Source organism: Malaclemys terrapin, chromosome 22 (genome assembly GCF_027887155.1).
Source record: "Malaclemys terrapin pileata isolate rMalTer1 chromosome 22, rMalTer1.hap1, whole genome shotgun sequence".
NCBI lineage: Eukaryota > Metazoa > Chordata > Testudines > Emydidae > Malaclemys > Malaclemys terrapin.
The window spans coordinates 7534059-7557869 of NC_071526.1; the positions used below are offsets into that span (position 1 = coordinate 7534059).

At 45.4% G+C, this 23811-nt stretch overlaps 1 protein-coding gene across 2 annotated transcripts in view; it reads left to right on the top strand.

The window, feature by feature from the left end:
* The first annotated feature begins 227 nt into the window (after positions 1–227).
* The window catches only part of MECR (mitochondrial trans-2-enoyl-CoA reductase), a 31072-nt gene continuing 7488 nt past the window's right edge, over positions 228–23811 (top strand). For both annotated transcript variants that reach the window (XM_054011970.1, XM_054011972.1), the window contains exons 1-5: positions 228–399; positions 15576–15673; positions 15982–16113; positions 20863–21006; positions 22909–23011. In XM_054011970.1, coding sequence (XP_053867945.1) covers positions 251–399; positions 15576–15673; positions 15982–16113; positions 20863–21006; positions 22909–23011 — 626 coding nt within the window. In that variant the 5' untranslated portion in view covers positions 228–250. The remainder of the gene's footprint in view (positions 400–15575; positions 15674–15981; positions 16114–20862; positions 21007–22908; positions 23012–23811) is intronic.

Here is a 23811-nt window from a genome sequence, read left to right on the forward strand (position 1 = left end):
GGGCGATCGCTCCCGGGCAGTGGGTGTGGCTATCTGGAGCGATGGGCGGGGGGTCCCCCCTCCGGAAAGTGGGCGGGGCTATCCGGGACGGGGGGCGGAGTCTCCCGGGCAGTGGGCGGGGCTATCTGGGGCGAGGGGCGGGGTCTCCCGGGCAGTGGGCGGGGCGAGGCTATCCGGGGCGAGGGGCGGGGCTCCCGGCAGTGACGCGCATTGCAGTGGCCGCCTGGCAGTGGCGGCTGCCGGCTGCAGGATGCGGCTGGCGAAGGGGCTGGGGTTGGTCCGCGGGGCCCGGCCCCTCCTGGGCACCTTCCTGCGCCCCCGGGCAGCTGTGGCGGCGGCCCCGGCCCGCTCCCAGGCGCTGGTCTATGAGCAGCACGGGGAGCCGGCCCGGGTTCTACAGTAAGGGGGGGCTCCCGGGGCTGGGGGCACACTGGGGTTGCAGGTTGGGGAGCAGGGGTAGAGCAGGGCTGGAGGAGGTGTGGGGCAGGCAGGTGGGTAGAGGGGGATCGCGGGTTGGAGGGCAGGGCGGGAGAAGGTAGGTGGGGGACACGCTGGGGGGCAGGGGGTCGAGGGGGCTCCCGGGCAGGGCTGGAGGAGGGAGGTGGGGGGCAGGGGTAGAGCAGGGCTGGAGGAGGTGTGGGGGGGAAAGCGGGTGGGTAGAGGGGGATCGCGGGTTGGAGGGCAGGACTGGAGGTGGGGGGTAGGCAGGGTTTAGAGGGGGCTCTCAGGCTGGGGTGCAGGGCTGGAGGAGGTAGGTGGTGGGGAGGCTGGGGGTGGGGGTAGAGCAGGGCTGGAGGAGGTGTGGGGGGGCAGGCAGGTGGGTAGAGGGGGATCCTGAGTTGGGGGGTAGGGCTGGAAGAAGTAGGTGGGGGACATGCTGGGGGGGCAGGGGGTAGAGGGGGCTCCCAGGCAGGGCTGGAGGAGGCAGGTGGGGGCACACTGGGGGCAGGGGTAGAGCAAGGCTGGAGGAGGTGTGGGGAGGCAGGTGGGTGGGTAGAGGGGGATCCTGGGATGGGGGGATATTTAGCAGAACTGCTGGTTTGGCAGTGTGGGCTGGTCTCCTGCGTTTCCCCTGCAGAATGGGGAAGGGGGGGGCTCAATGAGGACCCTTCCTCCTGAACACCCGTGCCCTGCTGCACGGCCCCCATTGCTCTGGCAGAAGAAGGTGCAGTAGGAGACCTGCTGATTAATGCCATGGCTGCCCCGTTGCACTCCCAGCTGGGGTGTGATGGTGCCAGGGCCACTGCAAATGCTTTGTGCCAAGTCTCCTCTGGAACATGATGTTTCCAGGATGTGCACATGCTAGCTCCTCAAGTCCCAGCATCCCGTCCCCTGATCCAAATGAGATGTGGGTTGGCCCGGGGTACTGTGGAGCCTGTGTAGGCAAGTCAGACCAGAGACCCATCTCACTTATGCTGTGGTGAGTGTGGGGTAACCCCAGTGACTTCACTGATTCCTCCAGGATGAATCCAGTGTAACTGAGACTGGGATCTGGCCTGCTGCTCTTGTGGTTGACATTTGGCATGGTTCCCCTCTGGAAATCTGGGAGATGCTGAGTGCACTGGCTAAAGGACGAAGTTGAAACTCTTGACTTCTGTAGCCAGGTGACCTTGATCACTCACACTATTACTGTATTTTCTCTCATATACGTGTGTTACCACCTCCAATACTGTCAGGGTTAAGTAAAGACGTGCTGTCAGGTCCAAACTGAAAAAATTACAGATTCTGATAGAGTACCCTTTATATAGTTTTCCTGAAACTTTTTTATAAGTTTCTTTAAAGAAATGTAAAATGGGGATTTTTTGCTCCCCTGATTATGTTTGTAAGGGTCAGCAACAGTGAAATAGACTGTATATACCAGTGGTTTTCAACCTTTTTTAAATTTGCAGACTCCTAAAAATATCTCAAATGGCCCGGCTTGACAAAACCCTGGCTGGGATGTGGTTGGTCCTGCTTTGAGTAGGGGGTTGGACTAGATGACCTCCTGAGGTCTCTTCCAACCCTAATATTCTATGATTCTATGCGGACCCCTTTGGAAATCTTAGACATAGTCTGGAGACCCCCAGGGGTCCGCAGACCACCGGTTGAAAACCATGGTTCTATGGTAGTAACAATCTTTTGCAGACCCCTTAGACATAGTGTGTGGACCCCCAGGGGTCTGCGGAACACAGATTGAAAACCACTGGGCTATATGAATGAAACAGACCTTACACAAAGTGCTGCCAAATGCCTAAAGTAAACCAACTGGGGGGAAAAGATCTAGACTGTTCTCGGTGGTACCTGATGACAGAACAAGGAGTAATGGTCTCAAGTTGCAGTGGGGGAGGTTTAGGTTGGATATTAGGAAACACTATTTCACTAGGAGGGTGGTGAAGCACTGGAATGGGTTACCTAGGGAGGTGGTGGAATCTCCTTCCTTAGAGGTTTTTAAGGTCAGGCTTGACAAAGCCCTGGCTGGGATGATTTAGTTGGGAATTGGTTCTGCTTTGACCAGGGGGTTGGACTAGATGACCTCCTGAGGTCCCTTCCAACCCTGAGATTCTATGATTCTATGAAAAAGAGAGAAATCTTTGCTAACTTTCCATTGCCATGATTTCAGGTGGTGGTTGTTAATGCAACATTTTTAGGTGGATGTAATTTTGCAAGAGGACTGTATGTCTAAAGTTTGGTCAATCGTTGCATGGTCAATATCTGTGTAAGTCTCACTAGGCACTGGTGGCTCATCTGATTCATTTTAAAAACTCCTAGACCTTTCACACTTGGCTGGGGGAATCTTTATTTCCCACAGTTAAGCATTTGGTGGAGTTGGATGCTGTGTAGCTGAAGCTATGGATTGGGTATTGATTCTTGTCATATCTTTAGCTGAGTGAGGCTAGTAATATATTACTGAGTCAGTTGGAAATATAAACTAAAAATGTACTTGTAGTATAAGCCAACTGCCAAATCATATAATTGATTTTCTCTGGGAATTTATTCAGCCCTCAGAGAGTCCCACTTTTTAATAAAAACAACGAGGAGTCCAGTGGTACCTTATAAACTAACAGATTTATTTGGGCATAAGCTTTTGTGGGATTCATAGAGTCTAGGACTGGAAGGGACCTCGAGAGGTCATCGAGTCCAGTCCCCTGCCCGCATGGCAGGACCAAATACTGTCTAGACCATCCCTGATAGACATTTATCTAACCTACTCTTAAATATCTCCAGAGATGGAGATTCCACAACCTCCCTAGGCAATTTATTCCAGTGTTTAACCACCCTGACAGTTAGGAACTTTTTCCTAATGTCCAACCTAGACCTCCCTTGCTGCAGTTTAAGCCCATTGCTTCTTGTTCTATCCTTAGAGGCTAAGGTGAACAAGTTTTCTCCCTCCTCCTTATGACACTAGGTTCACCGGGGGAAGGAGACCAAAGCCCTGAGGTAAGTGGGGAAATGGGATCCTGGGAGGAAGCACAAGCAGGAGAGCGCAACAGGGGAGGACTCCTGTCTCATGCTGAGAAAGAGGGACGATCGTTGAGTTATCTTAAGTGCCTATACACAAATGCAAGAAGCCTGGGAAACAAGCAGGGAGAACTGGAAGTCCTGGCACAGTCAGGGAACTATGATGTGATTGGAATAACAGAGACTTGGTGGGATAACTCACATGACTGGAGTACTGTCATGGATGGATATAAACTGTTCAGGAAGGACAGGCAGGGCAGAAAAGGTGGGGGAGTTGCGTTGTATGTAAGAGAGGAGTATGACTGCTCAGAGCTCCGGTATGATACTGCAGAAAAACCTGAGAGTCTCTGGATAAAGTTGAGAAGTGTGAGCAACAAGGGTGATGTCGTGGTTGGAGTCTGCTATAGACCACCAGACCAGGGGGATGAGGTGGACGAGGCTTTCTTCTGGCAACTAGCAGAAGTTGCTAGATCACAGGCCCTGGTTCTCATGGGAGACTTTAATCACCCTGATATCTGCTGGGAGAGCAATACAGCGGTGCACAGGCAATCCAGGAAATTTTTGGAAAGTGTAGGGGACAATTTCCTGGTGCAAGTGCTGGAGGAACCAACTAGGGGCAAAGCTTTTCTTGACCTGCTGCTCACAAACAGGGAAGAACTAGTAGGGGAAGCAAAAGTGGATGGGAACCTGGGAGGCAGTGACCATGAGATGGTCGAGTTCAGGATCCTGACACAAGGAAGAAAGGAGAGCAGCAGAATACGGACCCTGGACTTCAGAAAAGCAGACTTTGACTCCCTCAGGGAACAGATGGGCAGGATCCCCTGGGAGAATAACATGAAGGGCAAAGGGGTCCAGGAGAGCTGGCTGTATTTTAAAGAATCCTTATTGAGGTTGCAGGAACAAACCATCCCGATGTGTAGAAAGAATAGTAAATATGGCAGGCGACCAGCTTGGCTAAACAGTGAAATCCTTGCTGATCTTAAACGCAAAAAAGAGGCTTATAAGGAGTGGAAGATTGGACAAATGACCAGGGAGGAGTATAAAAATATTGCTCAGGCGTGCAGGAGTGAAATCAGGAAGGCCAAATCACACTTGGAGTTGCAGTTAGCAAGAGATGTTAAGAGTAACAAGAAGGGTTTCTTCAGGTATGTTAGCAACAAGAAGAAAATCAAGGAAAGTGTGGGCCCCTTACTGAATGAGGGAGGCAACCTAGTGACCGAGGATGTGGAAAAAGCTAATGTACTCAATGATTTTTTTGCCTCTGTCTTCACGCACAAGGTCAGCTCCCAGATTGCTGCACTGGGCAGTACAGCATGGGGAGAAGGTGACCAACCCTCTGTGGAGAAAGAAGTGGTTCGGGACTATTTAGAAAAACTGGACGTGCACAAGTCCATGGGGCCGGATGCGCTGCATCCGAGGGTGCTAAAGGAGTTGGCGGGTGAGATTGCAGAGCCATTAGCCATTATTTTTGAAAACTCATGGCGATCGGGGGAGGTCCCAGATGACTGGAAAAAGGCTAATGTAGTGCCCATCTTTAAAAAAGGGAAGAAGGAGGATCCGGGGAACTACAGGCCAGTCAGCCTCACCTCAGTCCCTGGAAAAATCATGGAGCAGGTCCTCAAGGAATCAATTATGAAACATTTAGAGGAGAGGAAAGTGATCAGGAACAGTCAGCATGGATTCACGAAGGGGAAGTCGTGCCTGACTAACCTAATTGTCTTCTATGATGAGATAACTGGCTCTGTGGATGAGGGGAAAGCAGTGGATGTGTTATTTCTTGACTTTAGCAAAGCTTTTGATACTGTCTCCCACAGTATTCTTGCCACCAAGTTAAAGAAGTATGGGCTGGATGAATGGACTGTAAGGTGGATAGAAAGCTGGCTAGATCATCGGGCTCAACGGGTAGTGATCAATGGCTCCATGTCTAGTTGGCAGCCGGTTTCAAGTGGAGTGCCCCAAGGGTCGGTCCTGGGGCCGGTTTTGTTTAATATCTTTATTAATGATCTGGAGGATGGTGTGGACTGCACTCTCAGTAAGTTTGCAGATGACACTAAACTAGGAGGCGTGGTAGATACACTAGAGGGTAGGGATCGGATACAGAGGGACCTAGACAAATTAGAGGATTGGGCAGAAAAAAACCTGATGAGGTTCAACAAGGACAAGTGCAGAGTCCTGCACTTAGGACGGAAGAATCCCATGCACTGCTACAGACTAGGGACCGAATGGCTAGGTCGCAGTTCTGCTGAAAAGGACCTAGGGGTCACAGTGGACGAGAAGCTGGATATGAGTCAACAGTGTGCTCTTGTTGCCAAGAAGGCTAACGGCATTTTGGGCTGTATAAGTAGGGGCATTGCCAGCAGATCGAGGAACGTGATTGTTCCCCTTTATTCGACATTGGTGAGGCCTCATCTGGAATACTGTGTCCAGTTTTGGTCCCCACACTACAAGAAGGATGTGGAAAAATTGGAAAGAGTCCAGCGGAGGGCAACAAAAATGATTAGGGGTCTGGAGCACATGACTTATGAGGAGAGGCTGAGAGAACTGGGATTGTTTAGTCTCCAGAAGAGAAGAACGAGGGGGGATTTGATAGCAGCCTTCAACTACCTGAAGGGGGGTTCCAAAGAGGATGGAGCTCGGCTGTTCTCAGTGGTGGCAGATGACAGAACAAGGAGCAATGGTCTCAAGTTGCAGTGGGGGAGGTCCAGGTTGGATATCAGGAAAAACTATTTCACTAGGAGGGTGGTGAAACACTGGAATGCGTTACCTAGGGAGGTGGTGGAGTCTCCTTCCTTGGAGGTTTTTAAGGCCCGGCTTGACAAAGCCCTGGCTGGGATGATTTAGCTGGGAATTGGTCCTGCTTTGAGCAGGGGGTTGGACTAGATGACCTCTTGAGGTCCCTTCCAACTCTGATATTCTATGATTCTATGACACCCTTTTAGATACCTGAAAACTGCTATCATGTCCCCTCTCAGTCTTCTCTTTTCCAAACTAAACAAACCCAATTCCTTCAGCCTTCCTTCATAGGTCATGTTCTCAAGACCTTTAATCATTCTTGTTGCTCTTCTCTGGACCCTTTCCAATTTCTCCACATCTTTCTTGAAATGCGGTGCCCAGAACTGTACACAATACTCCAGCTGAGGCCTAACCAGAGCAGAGTAGAGCGGAAGAATGACTTCTCGTGTCTTGCTCACAACACACCTGTTAATACATCCCAGAATCATGTTTGCTTTTTTTTGCAACAGCATCACACTGTTGACTCATATTTAGCTTGTGGTCCTCTATAACCCCTAGATCCCTTTCTGCCGTACTCCTTCCTAGACAGTCTCTTCCCATTCTGTATGTGTGAAACTGATTTTTTTTCCCTAAGTGGAGCACTTTGCATTTGTCTTTGTTAAACTTCATCCTGTTTACCTCAGACCATTTCTCCAATTTGTCCAGATCATTTTGAATTATGACCCTGTCCTCCAAAGCGGTTGCAATCCCTCCCAGTTTGGTATCATCCGCAAACTTAATAAGCGAACTTTCTATGCCAATATCTAAGTCGTTAATGAAGATATTGAACAGAGCCGGTCCTAAAACAGTCCCCTGCGGAACCCCACTTGTTATGCCTTTCCAGCAGGTTTGGGAACCATTAATAATAACTCTCTGAGTATGGTTATCCAGCCAGTTATGCACCCACCTTATAGTAGCCCCATCTAAATTGTATTTGCCTAGTTTATCGATAAGAATATCATGCAAGACCGTATCAAATGCCTTACTAAAGTCTAGGTATACCACATCCACCACTTCTCCCTTATCCACAAGACTCGTTATCCTATCGAACAAAGCTATCAGATTGGTTTGACACGATTTGTTCTTTACAAATCCATGCTGGCTGTTCCCTATCACCTTACCACCTTCCAAGTGTTTGCAGATGATTTCCTTAATTACTTGCTCCATTATCTTCCCTGGCACAGAAGTTAAACTAACTGATCTGTAGTCTGGGTTGTTTTTATTTCCCTTTTTATAGATGGGCACTATATTTGCCCTTTTCCAGTCTTCTGGAATCTCTCCCGTCTCCCATGATTTTCCAAAGATAATAGCTAGAGGCTCAGATACCTCTTCTATTAGCTCCTTGAGTATTCTAGGATGCATTTAATCAGGCCCTAGTGACTTGCAGGCATCTAACTTTTCTAAGTGATTTTTAACTTGTTCTTTTTTTATTTTATCTGCTAAACCTACCCCCTTCCCATTAGCATTTACTATATTAGGCCTTCCTTCAGACTTCTAGGTAAAGACCGAAACAAAGAAGTCATTAAGCATCTCTGCCATTTCCAGGTTTCCTGTTACTGTTTCTCCCTCTTCACTAAGCAGTGGGCCTACCCTGTCTTTGGTCTTCCTCTTGCTTCTAATGTATTGATAAAAAGTCTTCTTGTTTCCCTTTATTCCTGTAGCTAGTTTGAGCTCATTTTGTGCCTTTGCTTTTCTAATCTTGCCCCTGCATTCCTGTGTTGTTTGCCTATATTCATCCTTTGTAATCTGTCCTAGTTTCCATTTTTTATATGACTCCTTTTTATTTTTTAGGAGTCATATAAAAAATGGAAACTAGGATGCATCTGAAGAAGTGAGGTTTTTTTACCCAAGAAAACTAATCCCTGAATAAATCAGTTAGTCTTTAAGGTGCCACCGGACTCCTCGTTGTTTTTGTGGATATAGAATAATACAGTTACCTCCTGATACTTGGCACCACTTTTTAATGTAATATTTTGGTCTCTAACAAGAGTTATAACTCCATTTGAATATGTTGGTATTTTTGCTGGTTTTAGTTAGGTTTTATTATTGGTGATTTTGAACAGCATGTGCATACTGGCAACCGTACAGCTTTTTAAATTATGACTTTGTTTTTTCTCGATATTTCTCTGGGGAATTCAAGATGTGGGCAATGTGAAGGAATCAGCATTACTATGTCTCCGGTCCACAAAGTGAGCACTTGCCCCAGTGAAAGAGAGAGCAGACTCGGTGTCCCAGCTGTACTTCAGAACAATCCATGGCGGTACACACACCAGTTGTCGTATGACTACACATAGACCAGTTAGCCAATGAATGGTGCCAATAGTCAGTAGGGGGACCTGAGACACTGAAGCAGGTCCAACGTATTCCATCCAGTAGAGAGCAGTTATAACCGGTATATTAATCTTACTGCTCCTCACCTAGTGTGACAATACCTCAGTCTGTCCCGCTGGATGGTATGCATGTTTGCTTCAGTTTATGACTGACGCATACATCTTAATGAGTGCTCCTGTCTCCACTTCAAATGGGAGAGGGAAGCGGTTTAAGAAACATATCTTTGCAAGGTTTTTATATGATCTTTATGACTCTTCCCCCTCCCCCCCACATGCTGCCCCCTGGTTCCCAGCAATGTCTTCTCCAGTAGCGTCTGCTGAAGGTCCCAGACTCCCGACAGCAATGGAAAATACTGGGAGAAAGGAGGTGCTTAGACATCATCCCCCACCTCCAAAATGACTGGTGCTGTGAGCACATGGCATGAATGCAGTGGCGCAGTTGCTGTAAGGGCTTGTCTACACTACAAGTGTTTTGGCTGGCGTAGCTGTGCTAGCGAAGCCCGCTAGTGGAGATGCAGCTTACGCTGACTCAGGGAGTTTTCTTGCCGCTAAAGGAGTTCCCTGGCCAGCACAGTTAAATCGCCTCCGCAAACAACATAAGCTATGACAGCACAAGGGCTCCTTTGGTAGGATAACTGCATATACACACGGGCTTGTGCCAGCATCACTCGGTTGGTTTGGGGGGAGAGGGGATCTTTTCTTTCCATGTTCCAAGCTGACATAGCTTTGCCGTCAAAACTTTGTAGTGTAGACCACGCTTATACTTTTTAACCCTACTGGGGCTTTAAATGTTGGCATTAGGCTCTTGAGCATCAAGATTTTAATTGGCTTCCTTAAGACGCTCTCTATTCTTTTTGTTGAAGGGGGAACGTTGAACACTTTAAACATGAAAACAGCAACCATGTCTATCAAAACGTTGCTGATCGCATCCTCTCTTTGTGCAAGTAGAGTATCGGAGCAGTTCTGGCTCCCGAGTGTTGCGTCTGATCTGCCATGGGAGGCTGAATCTCCCATTGACAACCCTAAATCACTGTTTTTAGCTAAAAAGAATTTTTTTTTTCTTTTGGTTCCATCTAAGACTAGCTGACTACTAAAATCTTTCCAGTACCTAGACAGGAACTGTTTGTGTTGAGTAGATCTGACACTCAGTCTGCCTTGTCAGATACAACAGCATTAGGTGTGATGCTTCCGAACCCCCTTCCCCCAGAAGGAAAAGGAGGATAATCGAACTTTAATTTATAAGAAACTTCAAGCCAGGATAACTTTCAGCTAGACTGAAAAAGAAGATGTTAAACCAGCTGCTGTATTTTCAAACCAAAACTCCTTGGACCGTAGTGAAATAAATAAGTTATCTGAAGTGAGAACTTATTGCTTATTTGTAATACAGGCTTTGGCTTCGAAAACTGCAAACTAGAGTTTGTTTTGAGGAGAGAGGGTTAAACTTGGATGTATGGTAAAATCTACTAAAATGTGGCCTTTGGAAGGGAAGAAATCTTTAGACTGAAAGCAAGTCCTCATCATTTAGTCACATTTTACAAAGAAAGGGCACTTTTCTCGGGTATCTTAGAGTTTGGGGATTGACTTTTTTTTTTTTTTTTTAAATCTTCTGCTTAAATGTATGAAAGTGCTTCACATTCTTCTTGGTCTGGGGGTTTGCTGAGCGGCTTCAGCTCTCAGTGAAGTCCATGGCAGTTGCAGGTGTCTAGCATGCTCTAAATGCCTTGAAGCTGTGATCCTTGAGAATTCTGGGTCCAGTCTTGTGCTCTTTACTTGAGCCTGGCCCGAGTAAGGAGCGGGGCTCATAATTTGTTCATTCTAAGTGGTGTTGGAGAAAACATCCTAGATTTGTGCGCTTGTACCGATATCCCTAGATAACCCACCAAGTGTGTGTTCTGGGGACATATAGGTACGTATCCAAGGGCTTTCTGTGTGGCTGGTAAGGGATTTGAGCTAGAACATGTTTCACACCCATTGGATAAACGTACACTGAGACAAAGAGAGGAAAGAAGTTACTAACGAATGTACTAAAGCTCTTTCCCTGTTTCTTGCATAAGAGTAAATCTTGCCTAATAATGATCTGGTTCTCCATTTCTCAAAATCCTGTCCTGCTTCCTGAAAGGGCCAGTGCCGCTACCGAATGCAACTTCCTCCTGAAACCAAAGCAAGTGCGATGTTATCAGTAAAATATGTGACCAACATCTCCTAGATTAAGCAATGGATTTCTTACACCGTTTCCTGATTAGTTAAGGCTAGTGACCATTATTCAGCTAGATGTTATAATAATGCCAAAGTTGGGTGACTATAGCAGTGCTCTGCTAGTATTGTTGTCGTTATCATCTGACAGGATTTCCATTACAAACCCATTTTTTCAAGGGAGTTATAAATTAATTGTAATATCTTGTTCCAGACTGAATTTTAGATTAAGGGCTCACATAGGATTACTTCTCTACTGGCTTCTAATGGGATTCCCGGTATATCTAGGACCAGTCTGTAATAAGTTGAGCTAGCATGTCTACATCCCAAAATGACTGCACTGTATTGTGGGATGGGCAACACCCACAATCCTCTGCTTCTGGCACCGGCAGCTGATTTCTAGATTCTGATTTCCCAGCTTTCCTCAAACCCAGTGATGCAAATAAGCGTGTGCAGCTTAACTGTGGACATGCCAACCTGGTTTAGCACACAGGTGTGCCAGGCAGTTATAAACGTGTCAGAATCCGGTTAGACGGTGTGATTCTAGCTGTGGTGTAGAAGGTTTATTTTGAGATGCCAGTCACTGATTTAAGAGGAAATGTGATTTGAGGTTAAATCATATGATTGAATCAATTGTGATCTTTTCCATTATCTTCCATAGCCTTGTTATGGAAACTCTGGCAAAACACTTAACCTCTAAGAGCTTTCCCATTTGAAAATGGGATATAGTTGTCTATCTTCCAGGGATGTTGGGAAGCTTAATATTAATGGTGCTTTGAAATCCTCAGAAGGAAGGTGCTATGGTGGATGTTTCCAGCTTATCTAACAAACTGGAAGGATGTGCATCATGTCCCACCTACTTTTGTAGCTGTCATATTTTCTCTTACATAGCATATTGGACCTTAATATAATGGCCTTTGACTTTTATGCAGACCTTTAATCTATAATGTGGGTCAGAGCCCAAGGAAACTTCAAAGAAATTAAATAGTCAAAATATTCCACTTTAAAAAGCAGCAAGGGTGCGTATGCAGCAAATGTCTTTTCAAAAACTCGATTTTTCCTGTTGAGAAAAGGTTACCTTTAGCATAAACCGTTACAAAACAGCCACATAAAAGTAAACTGCTGCTCTTTGCCGTCACCCCTCCTCCAGTGTCCCAGCTAAAGTACGTGTCCCTGTGTAAGTGTCACATCTGATCCTGAATTCTTTGCACTCTCAGGACTTCCATTGACTTCAGTGGGAGTTTTGCGCAAGGAAAGCTGGGATAGAGGTACAATAAGTGCCCCTTTTTTAAAGACTTTTGTTTAACCATCTCCGTAAAATGAAGGAAAGGAGTAGAACTGAAGCCGCAACGAGGAGAAAAAGACACACACTGAAACATTCGCCATTTAGCAAGGCAGGTAAAATAAACTATGTGGAAACTGTATTGTGCACATAACAGCCATGCACAGCATCCCACAAGGGTGATAGATACAGTGTACCAATTAACGCCAAACAGATACGTAATTCCCAGCAGAGCCAAGCAATAAAACCACTCTGAGTGTGGCACAGATGCTGTGCAGGACTCCCGCTACCTTTATCCAGACCGACTTTGATATATGTTCTTATTGTGCGTGCATACATTCCCATTGACAGTAATAGCTGTAAATGAGCCATTGTGTCCATGATCTGTTGATTTAAATCACTGGGATCTTACGGCTTTGAATGGAGTCATTATAGTTTCAGTGGAAGAGCCTTAACAATTCTGTTGAAATAGCATCATGTCAAACCTAATTCCAGTAATTCTGGTCTGCATTCGCACCAGCAGCTGCCTGTGCTCTCTTTGTATAGACGCTAAACATACAAAGAATCTGTTAATATTAACACTAAAGCTACCTTGTCTACACAAATTTGCCACCATTTCTCCTCTGTAGACAAAATTTTAGGGGTCTGACTGAACCCACAAAATCTAGGAAATTCAAAGCTCTACCTGCGGCGGCTGTTGAGTGTTGCAGAATTGTATCCCTTCAGTAAATGTTTTAATTTGTGAATTAACTTAGTCCTTGTGACACTGTGCGAATAATTGCCTGGGGGACTGAATGATCTGCACGGTTTCCCCATACCAGCTGTCTTCATTCTTGACCCACAACCACCTGCAGTTCCAGCCCTAGCCATCCCTGTATCTCCCATAACTCTGCCTATGTAGCTCTCTTCCTGTTGACCTTAGTTGAGTTCAGCAGGCTTTGCGCAGTTCTGACTTGGGATAGCATGGTTCGGCGAAACTAGCATTGTGCTGGATACCAGGAGCTCCTGTGTTCTAATCCTGGAGCTACCCTCCAGGGCCTGGGACAAGCCACTTAACATCTGTGCCTCAATTTTCCCATCTGCAAAATGGGGATAAGTTCCCTCAGCGGGGTGCTGTGAGAATGTATTCGTTACTGTTATTGTGTTGAGCACAGTGCTATGCAGCTGCTAAATATTCTTGCCTTGGGAACATTTAAATCTCCTGCTAACCTTTGAACAGTTGTATCTGATACCTTGTGAAAGATTTAAAATGCATGTCCATCTTCAGGTGACTCCTTGAGCCGGCTCACCCTGCAGGTCGCAAACAAGGCTTGAGCCAAGGGGGAGGGGAGAGAGGAGCAAAGTCAGAAGAATGAGTCTGTTGGACTTATCTCCTGGGGATCCTGCCTCAAGGATCTGAGTTTGCTTTGAGAATCCCGGTCCCTCCCTTTTTTGACCAAGATCCATTCTAGGCCTGGGCCGCTCTGGAGGAGCCATCTGTCCATGACAGAATTGGGCCACAGTCATCCCTGGTGTAACTAGCTGGTTACACCAGAGGGAGGGGGGGATTTGACCAAGTGTGGACAAATGGCTTTGAAGGCAAACTCTTGTTTCATTTGTGACCCAGTCAGACTATGAGCCCAGGTCTCTACAGATGCATTAATGTTGTGGCTCTGAACTTTTCCAGACTATTGTACCCCTTTCAGGAGACTGATTTCTCTTGCATACCCCCCAAGTTATGACTCACTTAAAAACGACTTGCTTACAAAATCAGACATAAAAATACAAAAGTGTCACAGCCTCACTATTACTGAACAGTTGCTTCCTTTCTCATTTTTTACCATATAATTATAAAATAAATCAACTGGTATATAAATATTGTACTTACATTTCAGTGTATACTATGTAGAGTAGTACAAACAAGTCATTGTCTGTATGAAATTTTAGTTTGTACTGACTTAACTGGTGCTTTTTATGTAGCCTGTTGTAAAACTAGGCCAATATCTTCCTGAGTTGATGTACCCCCTGGAAGACCTCGGTGTACCCGCGGGGTACACGTACCCCTGGTTGAGAACCACTGCTTTAATCCACTGTTTCACTCGCAGCCCCCTTAAAATCTTAGTGCAGCGTTGTGTCTTTAAAATGCATGATTACAGGCTGCAAATTCCTAAGTGCTAAAAGCCTTCTAACAAGTACATCTTGCTGTTTAATTGAAAACTCAGATTTATCGAGACATCAGCCATGCAGCTTAAATGGGGGGGGGGGGAACTTTGCCAGCACAGGACAAGCTGTGAAGAGAATTCAATTTATTGCTTCTAATGACACACAGTGAACAGGACGTGATCATAGCTAAAGTTCTTAAAATTGGCAACCCATGTGCAAGCTCCACATCAGACTCTTCAGCTCCCTTAACGCTTGATTCAGTTCACAGGTAGTTTAAAAAAAATGCTCTAATTTTTAAAACCTTTAATGGGTTTGCTCCAGCTGACCCATCTGCAGTCATCTAGCACTGGGCTTCTGTCTCTCCTTCCATTATCTCACTACTATTGGTGCAAGAGCTGCCTTTGTAGCTCCTGCTTTTTGGAGTCGCTCTCCTGCGTGTATCTAACTTGGCTTGCATCTCATCTGAAAGCATCTTTTCACACCTTGCCAATACCTCTGTATGTTGTGTGACTCTGTAAAGCCAGTAGGCCCCTCTGTACAGTTATGTGGCTGCAGAATCCAAGGCTTTGTCTACACGGGAAAGTTTTCATTTATACCGGTATAACACACACCCCCAATGTGGACACTTTTTCCGGTACAAGAGTGGCTTTTTTGGGGGATGAATTTAAACCCCTTTCCAAGCAACATATTCTAAATTGCAAAAACACACTCGTATTCCAGTATGAGTGTTCACACAGGAAGTTATACAAGTACAATTATATTGCTTTAAATTCACACCTTAGTTTATACTGAAAACCTTTTCCCCATGCAGAAAAGTCCTAAACTTTCCTTTTAAAAAAATGCCCACCAGTGCAAATGACTTTTCAGGCTCTTTTCTGACAATATGAACCACTCCAGTCATGTCGGAGGGGTATGAACACAGCCACTGCTCATTCTAAGGAGAAACAAACCAATGTGCTTGTTCTTGGCTGTACTAGCAGATATTAACAGCAAGGAGTACGGTGGCATCTTAAAGACGAACAGATTTATTTGGGCATAAGCTTTTGTGGGTAAGTGGTTTTTTACCCACGAAGGCTTATGCCCAAATAAATCTGCTCATCTTTAAGGTGCCACCGGACTCCTTGTTGTTTTTGTGGATACAGACTAACACGGCTACCCCCTGATACCTAGCAGATATTGGGGTGGATTGGTGGATCAGGAATTCAAGTCTGTGCTGATTAGCCTGGGGAGCATTGTAGGCTTGGAGAAGGCAGTACTGCATAACTGGGGACTCCTTGCTGCATAATATAAGCCTAACATGCCATCCAAACTATGGAGCGGTGGGATGGGATGGTCTTTGTTCTAGGATACACTTGGTGCCAAGAACACTTGTTATACAAAATTCAGTGGTAATAACATTCGTATATTTCTTTGTTTAGACTAAAGGATCTAGAGCGAGCTGAGCTAGGCCATTCTGGGGTTCACGTGAAGATGCTGGCAGCCCCTATCAATCCAGCAGACATCAACATGATCCAAGGTAACCTCGGTTTCTCTGGTTGAATTGACTTTTTGTTTACAAACAGCTTCTTTTTCCCTCCATTTCTGAAATGCGCGTGGAATACCTATTGATTAGCCACATGTTGTCAGATGAGTAATTACACAAACCGACTGTCAAAACATTAATGATGTCCCCTAGGGAATTTTTATACAGGAGTTAGGGCTGGATTCCAGAGCTGCAGGGGTGTAGAACCAGGCCTTCGAGAACAGAAGTTGAGAGAACAGTTTGCAGTTGGTTTCTTTTTGTAAAAAAAAAAAAATGTTGTGATATTTCTCCTCCTCTTACAGGAACTTATCCCCTCCTCCCCGACTTGCCTGCAGTAGGAGGGAATGAAGGTGTTGGACAAGTGGTGGAAGTTGGCAGTCATGTGACTTCTCTGAAGCCTGGGGATTGGGTTATCCCAGCAGATGCAGAACTTGGTGAGGTTTTTACATAAATCCTCATAAATAGTCATAGCTGTGTTGATTTTGTGGAGCTAGGGCAGTTCATTCCAGCCGAGCATCTGTCCATCGGCCTTTCTCTGGCATCGCCCATCTACAGATCTCAAAGCGTTTCACAAATGTTAGTGAGATGAAAAAAGTCTCTCTCTTTACGGATAGAGTCAGGGGAGAAGTGAGGCATGGTGAGATAGAGACTTAGCCCGGTGAATCAGTCACAGAGCAGAGCTGAGACTAGAACCCAGGATTTCCAGTTTGCATTCCCCTGCTCTAACCATTAGACAATTGCCTATATGCTCTGGGTAGGTTTGCAACAAGTAACTGCTTACCCACAGATGTTTAAACCCAAACAGACACACCTGTTTTCACTGGTGATAGATATTCACAAAAACAATTCTATTCCTATAGGAAACCGAATTATGCTTTGTATACACCTCTACCCTGATATAACACGACCCGATATAACACAAATTCGGATATAACGCGGTAAAGCAGCGCTCGGGGGGGGGGGGGGGGGGGGGGGCAGGGAAGGCTGCGCGCTCTGGCGGATCAAAGAAAGTTCAATATAACGCGCTTTCACCTTATAATGCGGTAAGATTTTTTTGACTCCCGAGGACTGCGTTATATCGGGGTAGAGGTGTGTTTGAAAACTTCATTCGTTTAAAATAAAGTCTGAAGCAGGCCGTTGTTCTAACCATCCCTGGAAATCTGAGTATTCATGTGGCCTTAACATTAAGGCCTTGGCTACACTGGCAATTCACAGCGCTGCACTTGCTGCGCTCAGGGGTGTGAAAAAACATCCCCCCCCGAGCGCAGCGAGTGCAGCGCTGTGAATTGCCAGTGTAATCAGCGCCTGCAGCGCTGCACGCTCGCTCGCAGCGCTGCGAGCTATTCCCCTCGGAGAGGTGGAGTACTTGCAGCGCTGGCGGCACGACTACACTCGCGTGAATCCGCGAGTGTAGCCAAGGCTTAAGTAATCCATCCTCCAAAACCTCTATGAGGTAGGGAAGTAGTATCCCCACTTCAGAGCGGGACAAACTGAGGCACAGAGTGAGTTTTCAGAGGGACTGTACAGCTCCATTGTCCACTGCAGTCCCTTGTCCAAGGTCACACAGGAAGATCACTAGATGCTAAAAATCATTGTTTTGATAAAGACACTGAGTTTATGGTTTACTACAACAATCTGTAGCCCACTAACCCCCTTTTTTTGTCCTGTGACTACAGGGGTGTTAACAAGCCACTTCACCTTGAATGGTCCCCTAGAGTACATGTGAATTATTTATGCTAAATAATCTGTTTGGTCTTGTATTCAGCTGCGACACTCTGGGTAACTTTTCCAGACCTGACGAAGAGCTCTGTGTAGCTCAAGAGCTGGTCTCTCTCACCAACAGAAGTTGGTCCAATAAAAGATATTTCCTCCCCCACCTTGTCTCATAGGAAGCTTATAGTGGAGCTGGGAATTGAACCCAGGTCTTCCTAGTGTACTGTCCTAACCACAAACCATCCTTCTTCTGCAGCTTACATCCGTATGCTTTGCCTGATGAGCTCATACTTTAACACTCTGAACAGATCTTAAAACACCTGGAGGTAATGTGACGTCCTGAAGCAAGATTGTTACTCTCTGAAGTGCTGTTTTAGCTTGGTACAGCCTCAGTCATGTACACAGCTTAATTACAGCAATTACATGTAATCGGATGTGATTTTAAAAAAACACACACACAAAAATCCATTAGAGAATGTTCCAGGCAAGGGAAGCAGCAGTTGGAATCCATTTAGCACCATATTAGTCAAATTGCAAATGTAATAGGTTATATTGTCTCCAAGGAGAAGCATCTGTGTAGCCAGTGGAGTTGCACAAGGCACTCAATTTCAGAGCTGTTTTTATGCTACTTTAATCTCTGTTCTTGTCGTATTTTATACTATTAAGGATTTAGAACTCTTTATTTGATGCAGCCATACTGACTCAGGCGGTGATCTCATCAGATTTCAAAGCTAAATAGAGCCAGTTCTGGTCTGCATAAAGGAGAGATGGCCAGAGAAAATCCAGGTGCTCCAAGGAGTGGTGTTGGTGACTCAGTAGTTAGCACAAGTTATTTTGAGTCAGTACATAAAGTCAGGCATCAAGACCACTCATGATAAATGAAGTTCCCAGGACACTTTTGCACCATTTTCTATTCTAAATTCTACTTTCTATAGCATAAGCTGGATATGGTGATTTTTACTTGCATCCTGACCTGTTGGATAAGGTTACCACATCACATTCCTCCCCAGAAGTAGCTGCAGTTTCATTTGTGAGTGCCATTATTCCTCTTTTGCACCTGTGTAAAGGCTTTGGCTTGTCAAGTATGATATAAACAAGTTTATTGTTATGTTTAGCTGCTGTTGCCTCCTTAAGAATCTTTCAGTAAAAATGTAGGGGGTTTCAAAACAAATGTCTCTTGGGCCACTCTGACTTTTCGGGCCACCTTTTGCCAATTCCATTGGTTCTGTGCCTGTTTCATTTCAAATGGCTTTTCTGCTTAATCAGGAAGGTAAACAATCCACTGAGGGGTTCCAGTTAAGAAGATTCTACTGAATCAAGTGTACCCTTCATGCATAAACCATAATGGGAGACAGTAAATATTCATAGGCAAAACTGAATATTAGGTTAATTCAGAGATGAATGGAGGGGCTCTTGTCTCTAAAAGCATTAATTGTATTGGCTTTCAAAAAAATAATTTGTCTGTAGGGTGTAGAGCAGGGGTCGGCAACCTTTCAGAAGTGGTGTGCTGAGTCTTCATTTATGCACTCTGATTTAAGGTTTTGCATGGCAGTAATACATTTTAACCTTTTTAGAAGGTCTCTTTCTATAAGACTATAATATATAACTAAACTATTGTTGTATGTAAAGTAAATAAGGTTTTTAAAATGTTTAAGAAGCTTCATTTAAAATTAAATTAAAATGCAGAGCCCCCCAGACTGGTGGCCAGGCCCCGGGCAGTGTGAGTGCCACTGAAAATCAACTCACGTGCCGCCTTTGGCACGCCTACCTCTGGTGTAGAGTAACTTCCCCTAGTGGTATATATTCACTTTGCTCTGTCTAACTGTCTCAAGTACAATCCAGGAGTTCTCAAAGGTAATTGCTAACTGTTCCTTAAGTATTGTAGGATGAATTTCATCAAGCCCTGCCGATTTGAATACATCTAACTTATCTAAATATTCTTTAACCTGTTCTTTCCCTATTTTGGCTTGTGTTCCTTCCCCCTTGTTGTTAATATTAATTGTGTTAACTATATGGTCACCATTAACCGTTTTAATGAACACTGAACCAAAATAGACATTAGACACCTCAGTCTTGTTGATGTATCAGTTATTAGTTCTCCTTCCACACTAAGTAGAGGACCTACACTTTCCTTTGTCTTTCTTTTGCTCCTGAATTATTTAAAGAACCTCTTCTTATTTCCTTTTATATCCCTTGCTAGGTGTAACTCATATTGTGATTTTTTTGTCCCAATGGGATTGTGCTATACTTTTGTATTTCTCCTTAACAATTTGTCCGTGTTTCCACTTTTTGTAGATTCCTTTTTGATTTTCAGGTCATTTAAAGAACTCCTGATGGAGCCATATTGGCTTCTTACTATTCTTCCTATCTTTCCTATGCTGCAGGATAATTTTCAGTTGTGCCGTTATCTCACTGAGAAAATGCTGACTCTCCTGAACTTCTTTTTCCTTAGTCTTCCCATGGGACCTACCTACCAGTTCTGAGTTTGTTAAAGACTGTTTGTTTGGGTTTTTTTAAGTCCATCATTCTTATTCTGCTGCTCACTCCTGCCTTTCCTTAGAATCACGAAATCTATCATTTCATGATCACTTTCACACAAATTGCCTTCCACCTTCAGATTCACAATCAATTCTTCCCAATTGGTCAGAATTAAATCTAAAATGGCTGTTCCCCAGGTTACTTCCTTCACTTTCTGAAACAAAAGTTATCCTCAGTACATTCCAAAACCTTGTTGGAAGCGTTGTGTTTTGCTGCATTACTTTTCCAACAGATGTCTGCACAGTTAATGTCTAACATTACTACCAGGTCTTGTGTTCTGGATATTTCTGTCGTTTGTTCTAGAATTGCCTCATCCACCTCCTTCTCTTCCCGATTTGGTGGTCTATCGTAAACCCTATTTTTTACCACTTTTATTGTTTTTGAATGATAGGTAGTTGCATCATTGCTAACTAGCAACCTTAACTGTTCGTTATTGTGTTTTTAAAGCAGCTTTCTGGTTTTGGGGGCAAGGACTAGTTCTTTGACTACTTGAATTTTTTCTTTGGTGCAGGTAAATGAAGACACAACTTATAAAAATAAAAATTACACAGGAGGGACAGATTCCTAAATAAGAATGAGTTGTGCTAGCCAAGCTAATAAAGGCAGCTGCAGCATCCTACCTCATTCAGTGCACACCAGACAAGATGTACACATTTCCTAGAGAGCTACATTAACCATGTACATAGCTAATTAGCAGCCCTGGAAAATCAAGCTTCAGTGGCTTGCCCATAGCCAGAGATGGAATCTGTATCCAAACCAGGACTGGAATTCAGGAGTTTTGCCTCCCTAGCCTATGCTTAGATCTCAAGGCCACATTTCTCTCTCCAACCTTATTGGGCCTGAAAACTTTTGCCTAAGAAGTTACTTGCTCAACTTGCCTGCGTCTTTCTAACACTTCTCATAGCTTGAATAAGCCTTGTCCTTTAAACCAGGAACGTGGCGGACGGATGCAGTGTTCAGCGAGGAAACCCTGGTGAAACTCCCACGCGACATCCCTTTGCTGTGTGCTGCCACCTTGAGCGTCAACCCCTGCACAGCCTATCGGATGCTGGCTGATTTTGAGACCTTGGGGCCAGGTACGTCTCTTCACCTGTGCTGCGTAACTCTCCTAACACATGACTGATTTTTACACTCCAATGGAACATCCCATCCCCGGATATTGACCCTAAACAAGTTAACAGAATTTACAGATTCCTTCTAATTAACAGTTTATCCATGTGCAGAAACAAAATTCTATCTTTTTCTGTATGGAAAGTACTAATATTAAGTAGTCAGAATTGGGGTTTGGGAGATAGGACTACGGGATTTATCCCCAGCTCTGCCACTGACTGCATGACCTCTGGCAAGTCTCTGTACCTGTTTTCTTACTTGATGGTTCAGGGTTATTTATTATTTATATTGCAGTAGCACCTGGTAGCCCCAGTCAGGGACAGGTCAGCATTGTGCTGCCCAAACACAGCCAAAGATATGGTCATTGTCATATCTCGCTATCCTAGAGTACCTCCTCCTAGTGATATCCAGCATTGCAGCCCCTCTGCCTCACCCGCCTTCTCCAGACTTCGATGGTCTGCAGGTGACTTGGCCCTCTGGCCAGGTGACACTGAGTCCTACCTTTTCAGGGAACAGCATCCACTCTCAAAGGAATAGAAACTCTTCCACCCTCCCTGGGCCCAGTCCTCCACGGATCTTCACCGCCTCTTAGGTTCTGCATCTTCCTCACTTTATTACAGAGCGCTGCCTCTGAGGGTTTAGTTTCTGGTGGCATGGCTGATCTTGAGCTACTGACCTTTGGGGCAGCTTCCCTGGAGTCTCCTCACCAGCTTCCCTCTCCTTTCAGGGTACAAGCGCCTTCCTGCACACCCCTCGATGGTTCCTTTTCCAGAGAGAGGAAATGCCCAACTACCTCTTTCCTGCGTCCTTTCTTTCTAGGAACCATGCAGCCTGGTTCTCCCCAGCTGGGTCTAATCCTTCATTACCTGTCTCTCCTCCAGGTGCCATAGAATGGGCTAACTAGGCTCTCTGGTTCCCTTTAAGCCTATGATTGCCAGCGTGGAGTTTAGATACCCCCATCACAGCCTCTGCCCAAGGAGCTTGCCAGCTGAGGGTAAATGAGTGTTTGCGAAGTACTTGAATAAGAACATAAGAATGGCCCTACTGGGTCAGACCAAAGGTCCATCTAGCCCAGTATCCTGTCTACCGACAGTGGCCAGTGCCAGGTGCCCCCGAGGGAATGAACAGAACAGGTAATCATCAAGTGATCCAGCCCCCGTCACTCATTCCCAGCTTCTGGCAAACAGAGGCTAGGGACACCATTCCTGCCCATCCTGGCTAATAGCCATTGATGGACCTGTCCTCCATGAATGAATGAATGACTTGATATGAGGGCCAAATTTTATGATCAATATCTCGTGCCTTCAAGGTTCTAGGTCAGATGCAAGTCCTTCTTGCAAGCCTAGAGGAAATAAGCAGGTTATAATAGGTTCTTGGGAATAAATCAAAACCTCTCCAAAAAAGTCTTAGTAAATGGGTCTAAGGTGAATGAAATTCTCAGATGAACGTATCGTGAAGGAATTAAGCCTTTCGGTTGTAGTTCCTTAGTTTAAATGTGGTCATAGTGGCTGAAAGGTTGTTCCCATCTGAGGTCCTGTCTGAAATAAGTTGGTGAGTCTTAGTTCAGCTCTTGGAAACATCTCTGCGTCAAAACCCACCACCTCCGTTGACCCTAGCTAGCACTTAGCAGTATCCCTCATTGGCTATCAAAGCAGTTAGTTATTTTCTTGCTCCTAGAGCTAGCCCGCAAGAATGGGGATGAGCCATGCTGACGGGACAGTGTCAGGGAAGATTGCCTTGCAGCAGTCTGTGCTGTCCCTATTCTTGACTATATTCTGAGCCCTGAAGACTGAAGGTCTCCGCATCTTTCTCCAGCACTAAATTTGCTTCAAGCCAGAGCTGACTTGGGTTTCTTTATTTCGCTGCAGGTGATTCCATCATCCAGAATGCAGCCAACAGTGGCGTGGGACAGGCAGTTATTCAGATTGCAGCAGCTTTAGGCATCAAAACAATCAATGTGATCCGAGATAGGTGCGTGTACAATGGGCCCTGGTTTTTAGAGACTCTTACAAACTGGGTCATTTGTTAAAATTGTCCTGCTCAAACAACTTTTTTGCTTTATCCTGGACTGCTCAGTTCCCCTTCCTTTCACCCTGTATTCTGCTCTCTGTGTCTGAGTTAGATTCTCAGTGGGAGGGGAGGGGATTCTCTCTTGGAAACGACGGAGATGGGCATAAAGGTTGGGTTATGGCCAGTTAAGAGTAGCTGCATTTAGATGTTTGTTTGTCAGTCTGTCTCGAATTTTTCACTTTAACTGCTCTGATATGAATCTACCCGAGGGAACCACTCCGGCTGGAATTATGCCATAGAAAGAGGTGGGGCGAAGACAGGTTAAAGGTTAGCAGGATCACCATCTCAGAACCTGCATCAGTTTTTTCTCTCTGGTCTGCAAATAGTCCAAAGGAGGCCGAGAACCTGTGCTGTAAAACTGGGCAATACCTCATGTTGATAGAAAGACAACATTCATGTCTGAATGGGCAACGGGGCGTGTTCGTTCAGGTAGCTGAATCCAGCAATGGAGTTCTTCACAATAGGGCTTCCCTTTCCTCTCTGAATGAGGCTGCCCGTTGAGTGATTAGCGAATGTATTAAATGTCTCCCCTCTGAAGATGAGTGTTAAAATTCCTGTTGGGAGAGGGAGTGACTAGCCCTTGACACTGGCTAGTCTTGCAGGATTTTTAACTCCAAGGTTGGCCAGTTCCAAAGGGCTAGGCGGGGGGGAACCGTTGGTGGATCTGGACGTGGGATAAGGAGAGACTAGATGCAGAGGGA